Source organism: Salvia splendens, chromosome 7 (genome assembly GCF_004379255.2).
Source record: "Salvia splendens isolate huo1 chromosome 7, SspV2, whole genome shotgun sequence".
Classification (NCBI taxonomy): Eukaryota; Viridiplantae; Streptophyta; class Magnoliopsida; order Lamiales; family Lamiaceae; genus Salvia; species Salvia splendens.
The window spans coordinates 3,716,603-3,724,922 of NC_056038.1; the positions used below are offsets into that span (position 1 = coordinate 3,716,603).

Below are 8,320 nucleotides of genomic sequence, written 5' to 3' on the forward strand. Positions count from 1 at the left end.
AGTTGCCCCAAACAATGTAAATACATATCCAGTCTGTGACTTTCTGTTATCACGATTTGAAGCGAAATCTGAATCACAAAATCCTTCCAAATTATCCTTGATGCAGTCAGCATTTCCCTTATACATGATTCCATAATCTGCAGTTCCTCCAAGATACCTCAACATCCACTTTAGTGCTTGCCAATGCATCTTTCCTGGATTGCTCATGTATCTACTAGTAACACTTACTCCATGAGCTAGGTCAGGTCTTGTGCAGATCATGAGATACATAACACTCCCAATGATATTAGCATAAGGGATTTTATTCATCTGCTCTTCTTCTTCCTTGCTTTTAGGGCATTGAGCAGCTGACAGCAGAAACTGTTGTCTAATTGGTGTAGAGACAACTCTGGACTCATTCATTTGAAATTTCTTGAGTAGCTTATCAATGTAATGTTGCTGACTCAACCATAACATCCTTCTCTTTCGGTCTCTGATGATGTCAATGCCCAGAATTATTTTAGCTTCTTCCAAATCCTCCATCTCAAACCTACACTTGAGGTCATGTTTCACTTTCAAGATTTCATTGATGTCTGATCCTGTCACTAGCATATCATCAACATATAAGAGTAGGAATGCTACTGCCTTTCCATCATTCTTCTTCTTCATGTATACACAGCTGTCATATTATGAGCTCTCAAAACCAATTTTCTTCATATGCTCATCAAACTGTATATTCCATTGCCTACTGGATTGTTTCAGTCCATAGATGTTTCTCTTCAGCAAGCACATCTTTCCTTCATCTCTAGGCTTTATAAAACCCTCAGGCTGCTCCATGTAAATGTTCTCTTCCAACTCTCCATGCAGAAAGGCTGTTTGACATCCATCTGATGTAATTCCCAATCATTTTGAGCAACTAATGCCATGAGGATTCTGATGGAAACTATGTTTCACTATTGGGGAAAATATTTCATTGAAATCAATTCCCTCTCTATGATTGTATCCCTTTGCCACTAGCCTTGCTTTATATCTGATTCTATTCCCCCCTGATGCTTCAATCTTCTTCTTAAAGATCCACTTGCAACCACTCAATTTCTGCATCATCTTTCTTGTAACCAGAATACATGTTTTATTCTTCAACAGGGATCAATCTCATCTTGCATAGCCTTAATCCACCTGTCATTTTCTTTACTCTTGATTGCTTCCTTATAATTGCTAGGCTCTACTGCCTCCACCTCTTCTGCTACACAGAAAGCATAGTACACCAAACTTGAGTTGCTATATCTGGCAGGTTTTCTGATTACTTCTCTTCTCTTTCTATTCCTTGCCAGTTGATAATCATTCAGATCTTCTTCAGTCTGATCACCTTGATCAGCATTGTCAAGGTCTTCATTGGATTCAGGGACTGTCTGCTCAGAATCTGAGGAACTCTCTTCTTCTATAATCTAATTTTGGTCAGGTTGTTGCTGCAGCTTCACCTCCACTGGTACAGTGATTTTATCTGATATTTCTGCCTTCTCTAGATCCTTATATGGCATCTCTTGTTCCCTGAATACCACATCTCTGCTAATCACAATCTTTTGATTACCATGATCCATAGACCAGAGCCTATATCCCTTGACACCCCTCTGATAGCCAAGCATGACACACTTCAATGCCCTTGGTTGTAGCTTGCCTTGTTTGATGTGTGAATATGGTCTACAGCCAAAAGGTCTTAGCATATTGTAATCTCCATGCTTGCCATACCATCTGAAATCTGGTGTTTGATGGTTGATTGAAGCTGTAGGACACTTATTCATTAAAACCACAGTTGTAGCAGCTGCTTCCCCCCAGAACCTTGATGGCATTGCAGATGAAATAAGCATGCATCTCACCCTCTCTAGAATGGTTCTATTGGCTCTTTCAGCAACTCCATTTTGTCGGGGGTTGTTAGGAACCTTCCTGTGCCTTTTGATCCCTTTAAGTTTGCAAAAATCATCAAACTCATGAGAAAGGAATTCCAATCCATTATCTGTTCTGAGGCATTTGAGTGTCAGCCCTTTCTCCACCTCAACTTCTTTACACCAATCTTTAAATCTGTTGAAGGCATCTGACTTCTCTTTCATAACATACAACCATATCTTCGTGGAATAATCATCAATGATCGACAAGAAGTACATGCATACTCCCATAGATGCAACTTGTGAAGGCCCCCATATGTCACTGTGAGCATAATCCAAAAATGATGAGGATGAATGCTTTCCAGTAGGATATACCAGCTTCTTGCTCTTGCCAAGTATGCAGACTTCACAATCTCTAGAATTTATCATGGAGTCTGCTTTGATGACCCCATCCTTTATCAGTCGATTCACTCCATCTTTTGACACATGACCCAGCCTTAGGTGCCAAGAATCTGGACTTTGATGCTCAGTAACATTCGCTTCATTTGTAATCACATCTGCTTCCAAGTAGTATAGGCTGTGTATTCGTTTTGCTTCCATAACCACTTGTGAACCCTACATCACTTTCATGATTCCATCAGCAGAAAGGAAAGAACAACCCCTTCTTTCCAGAGCTCCCAAAGAGATCAAGTTGCATTTGATTTCTGGTATGAATCTGACTTCAGAGAGGATCTTAAGTGATCCATCTTTCATTCTGAGTCTGATATCTCCTACTCCTTTGATTGTGTCACGCCCGCCCATACTAGGGGTGTTACAAACGAGGCGATCGTGACCAAGGGACAAACATTAACAGTAGCATTTAAGGATAACAGTTCATAAGAAAGGCTCAATTAGCTTAAAAGAATAATATATATAAGAGTGTATGATACACATAGTGCAAACTCGACTTTAGCTCCAAACAAATGGGAAAAGCTCGAATAAAATCAGAGTGTCTTTTCAACAATCAGCAACTCGAGATAAAATTATCTCAACAACACTTGGCGGAAGCATTCGAGAGTAGAATACTATTATGTATGAAGACATAATATATTCAGAAAGTTTTATTTACAATCTTCTTCACTTTCATGCTCAACACCCACCGCGCTCGTCACCGCTCAACCTGCACATAGAGAAAACATATGCAGGGCTGAGTACTTAGTGTACTCAGTGGACACGTGCCGAAAATATATTTATAAAAACAGATTTTGTCAAGCCACTCTTTGAGTGAACTCGGGATTTTAGGAAAAGTCCGAGAACACTAAACATTTTTCTTTTCCTCGATCTATTTTCTTAGAACATATGCCGTATCTGACAAACCCGATTTCACTATCTCTTGTTCATTCATCAGTCCATTCATCATTCATCATTCCTTTCATCATTCATCATATCTTAACATTCAAGTGCCGGGGAAGTGGTTACCTCCCACGGTCTCCCATCAATCCATTCCATTCATCGTTGCAGTCAGATAGGCATAGTTCCAAAACAAAATATGGCTTGACATAATCTTTTCAACTTTATTTTCCTCAAAACGTTTTTGAAACATAAATCATTTTTTCTCCGTCAAGATCGAGCATCATCTCATATCACATCAACAAGTCGAGCAAATCACAAATCACTCGATAAATCAACACATATATCACAACATAACATGCGCAACAACACTTTCACTTTGATCACATATAACATGATGCTCAAACCGATATATGAAAGTTCTTGGAAACACTTTAGTTCGAAAGCCCACGTAAAAACTTCTCGTAAAAACTGTACGGTAACTAGAAAGCCCACCTCGTTCGTTTAAAGCCTTCACGCCGTGCTCCTCTCTTTCTCTCGGCTACGCTCACGCCGCCACCACGCTACCGCCACCGCTGCTGTATGCGCGGCGGCTCGCCGTCGCGGTCCGCCCCAGCCACCGTCGCCGAGGATCTCCCCCAGCCGCCGACGCCGTTCCCGACAGGTAGGTGGTCGGAAATTCGTTCTTCCATCCCCTCTCTTCTCTCTCTCGGATTTCTCTCGATTTCGAAATCAAAGAAATGAAATGAAGGGAGGTTGTATATATAGAAAATTTTTTCATAAAAGACAAAATTTCACGTCTTTTCATTTTGATGCGACGAGTAATTAATGCAGCGTTGAAAAACGTGCCTGATGTGACGAAATTCTTATCCAATTGGAAAACGTGCCTGATGTGACGCGATTCTTATCCAATTGGAAAACGTGCCTGATGTGACGCGATTCTTATCCAACTTTTCGTCTCGATTTGTTGTCGAAAGTGTATTTGATACGTGGTTTATTCTTTCATGTAGGTAACGATTTAACGGGTCGTTACAGATTGTGCATTTATGATCATTCCCCAGAAATACAGAACCAGAGGCCTTCTTGAGATTATCAAACCACTCAAGCTTTGGACACATGTGGAAGCTGCATCCACTGTCCATTATCCAGGACTCAGAGATTTCCAACTCAGCTGCATTCAGAACTTGTGCATTCTCAATATCTTGAGCTATATCAGCATTGCCAGTGCCTGCAGCTTCTCCCTCCTTCTTTCTCTTGAATACATAGCAATTCTTCTTTATGTGGCCTGGCTTCTTGCAATAGTGGCATGACCTAGTTTCTTTGTCCTCCTTTTTTTTTATTATCAAATTTGCCTTTTCTTCTGCCACTTTTTCTTGCTTGCCTTCTTGTCTGCAGATTTCACATTGAGAACTTCCCCAGCCTGATCCAGAGGCTTGTTGACAGAGACTATTTGAAACTCTTTGGCCTTCAAGGCTGTCAGCACCTCTTCATATGTGAGTGAGGTGTTTCTTCCATATCAGAGGGCATCTTTGAGTTGATCAAAGCTTTTTGGCAGAGCATTCAAGAGCATTATAGCCTTGTCTTCATCCTTTATTTCTCCATCCACACACTCAAGATCAACCTTTATTAATATGGGAACAAGGATTACAAGCTATCATTCAACTAGAATCTACAACTAGAACAAGCTCTTCTCACATAGATCTCTCAAGAAACTCAACTTTAAGATCTACTCACCGAGAAAATAACTAGCACTACGATGAAAGAGTTGAGACTACTCCTTTGATTCACAAAGAAACCTGATCAATCTCTGATACAGATTGAAACCACCGCTCGAACCCTTACTCAGTGTTTACTCTCTGCTTTTCTCTTGTATCAAGATGATTCTGTTATATCTCGCAGCATGCGTGAAGTGATCAGCTTATATACCCAACTTCTAACTGAATCCCAGGGTAGGATCCCATGCATGCGAGCCTTCACGTACACCCTCATCCCTAACTGCTTCATACGCGCTCAGTTGATGATATTTGATGTTGCGAGACGCATGCAGCTAACAACAAGAATTTCGTTTTAAGCAAAAACCCATGGGAATTTTCTCACCAATACTTCCGCTCCACTTGAAAAGGTCCCTTTTTCTCAGTTGGCATTAGATTTCAAGTAATTTTGCCGTGGTTTCCCTAGTTTTGCAATCTTGTCTTTGAGTTTCTAGGGTTTTCTATTAAATAATTGCTGATTGTGTATGTAATTAGATATAAGTAATAAAATATATGCTACTAAACTTTTATTTATCAATTTTAGATTTTTTATATCAATATGAAATAAAAAAATAAAAAAAGGCGTTGTGGGCCCAGAATCCGCACAACTCAACATACGAATAAACCCCCAAAACCCATGTCCTCTTCCAACTCGCCCATATTAGCATTTATAACCGAACTTAGAATATTCAAGGGAACAAATGAAGAAGAGTTCATGTAACTTATAACCCATACCTACGACGAAATTGGAACTTAGAATAATCTAACAATCCTAGTGTAATAAATTAATCGCGAAAATTTTTAAGTAAATTCAGTCTTGACCAAATTTGATCCTCTCACCTCAACAGTTTAATACATTATTCAACAAAATATTTCATGAAATTTGCATAAATAAGTACAAAACGTTTCATTCACGACTCATTTTAATGCTACTCCCATTGTTCATAATTTAAAGTCCCACTTATACGAATTTTAAGAAATGTGAAAAGAAGTGATTGAAAAAGTTAGTGTAATGGGAGTCGGACTTTTATATACTATTAATTTATAATAGAACGTGAGTGTAACCAGTTAATGAAAAATGGAGTCCATTTACCAAAAATAAAATTAGTAAATATGATCATTATTTTGTGGACGGAACAAAATGACAAATGTTATTATTATTTCGTGGGCCAATGGCGCACATTATTTCAATTGTATTTAGACTATGTCAACATTTTGTGTACACACGGTATAAAATGTTTTAACATTATTGGTACAAAAATTTTATTAACATTCTAAATTCATAGTATAAAAAATTCATCATTATTTTATATACACATTTTATACATCAAAGATTGACATTGTCTAAATAAAATTAATACAATCTATGCAAATAAGATATTTTTATATCAATATGAAATAGAGCGAACTACAAAAATGATCCCTGGACTGTGGGATTATCTTGCCCATAGTCCACGGACTTTAAAAATATCGTCAGTAGTCCTTACACTAAGGGTTTGTTTTGAAATTGGTCATTTTGGCTATTTTTTATCCGAAAATGCCATTTTGAGCATTGTGCAATTTCGTCTTTTTATATTTTAGCTGTTTCAATATGATATTATTTCAATGATGTACTAAATCTGATATTATTTCAAAATTATCTTCTTCTTCCCTTTGTCATCCTTCACTTTGATTTTTTTATTTCAATATTAGATTTAATTTTATAAAATTAAATTTAAAATTTAAAATTTTAAATATCAATAAATTATTTTTAATGAAATTTATTAATTTATGTATTTATTATTTTAAATTTTTTTAATTTATGTATTCTTTCTCATCTCATAGCTATATATATAGAAATAAAACTATGCAGCTAACTCACACAAAATTCTTTTATAATAAATACATAAACTAATAATTTTAATTAAAAATAATTTATTGATATTTAAAAATTCAAATTTTAAATTGAATTTTATAAAATTAAATTTAATATTGAAATAAAAAACAAAGTGAAGGGTGATAAAGGGAAGAAGAAGATAATTTTAAAATAATACTATCAGATTTAGTACATCATTGAAATAATATCATATTGAAACAGTTAAAATGTGAAAAGACGAAATCATCAAATGCTCAAAAGAGCATTTTCATATCAAAAATAGCTAAAAGGACCAATTTTGAAATAAACCCTTAGTCCATGAACTATTGTCGATATTTTTAAAGTCCAGAGACTATGGGCGAGATAAACACATACTCCAAGGACCATTTTTGTATAAGAAAGCCACGTGGGCCCAAAATCCTCGCAACTCAACCTACCGAATAAAACCCCCAAAACCCGTGTCCTCTTCCAACTCGCTCAATTCAATTTAACGAACCCAGGCAATTATTGCTCCACGGCGGCGCAATCTCCATGTCGCAACCACAGCAACCGCACCTCCGCCGCGGAGCCCCCTCCCGCCTCTACAAGCAGAACTCGTGGTCGCCGGACATCATCCGCGACGAGGCCTGGACCAGCCGCCGGAAGAATCACAGGCTCCACCGTGGCCGCAGCTGCACCGAAGACGACCTCGAGGAGCTCCGCGCCTGCTTCGAATTAGGTTTCGGCTTCGATTCAACCGATTTGGATCCCAAGCTTTCGTCTACTTTTCCTGCGCTCGAGCTGTACCGCGCTGTGAACCGGAACTACTCCAACAGCTTGTCGCGAACTTCTTCGGCGACGTTTTCCGATTCCGATTCGGCCGCCGATTTCATTGTTGGTCCAGGTATGGTTCAATTAATTACCTGCTTTTGCAATTTGCGAGTTACGGAATTGGGTATAAGGTTTAGGGATGCAATTGAACTGAAGTTGTGTTGTTTTTTATTGAAAAAACAGGTGATGAACCGGAGACTGTGAAGGCAAGGTTGCGGCAATGGGCGCAGGTGGTGGCGTGTTCGTTGCGCCAATCTTCACCAATTCGTTGCGATTCAGATTGCTGTTTAGGGAAGAAGGAGAGTTTGTGAAGAAATAAATTAATCAATTTTTTTTATTTTTAGACTTTAGGAATACATGTTTTTGAACAAAAGAATTTTGACCTTTTAACTCTGGGCAATATAAAAGGTTTTAATATGAGTATTTAAATTGGTATAAAAAATTTTATCATTATTTTGTGATTTGTATGTGTTGGAAAGAAATCAATGTGAGAAGCTTCTAAGAATCAAATCAAGTGCATATAATTGTGGAGGTATGGGATTGATTGTAAATTACCAAGAATAAGGTAATTAGAATTAGGGTAGATCTTACCTTATTTTGTATAGCCTCACTCCTATATAGTTTGAAGTAATACACGGCTAATGATAAGTTGAATGAAACAAATAAACCTTTTTGCAACAAATAAGATCCCTGAACCGCTCACTCTTCCGCTAAAA

The 8,320-nt window shown here is 37.8% G+C and overlaps 1 protein-coding gene across 1 annotated transcript; it reads left to right on the plus strand.

Moving 5' to 3' along the window:
• The first annotated feature begins 7,251 nt into the window (after positions 1-7,251).
• Positions 7,252-8,033, plus strand: LOC121811580. The gene is made up of 2 exons (XM_042212446.1): positions 7,252-7,677; positions 7,788-8,033. Exons 1-2 carry the CDS (start codon positions 7,326-7,328, stop codon positions 7,913-7,915), a joined length of 480 nt encoding a protein of 159 aa, XP_042068380.1. The 5' UTR covers positions 7,252-7,325; the 3' UTR covers positions 7,916-8,033.
• Positions 8,034-8,320: the final 287 nt, after the last annotated feature.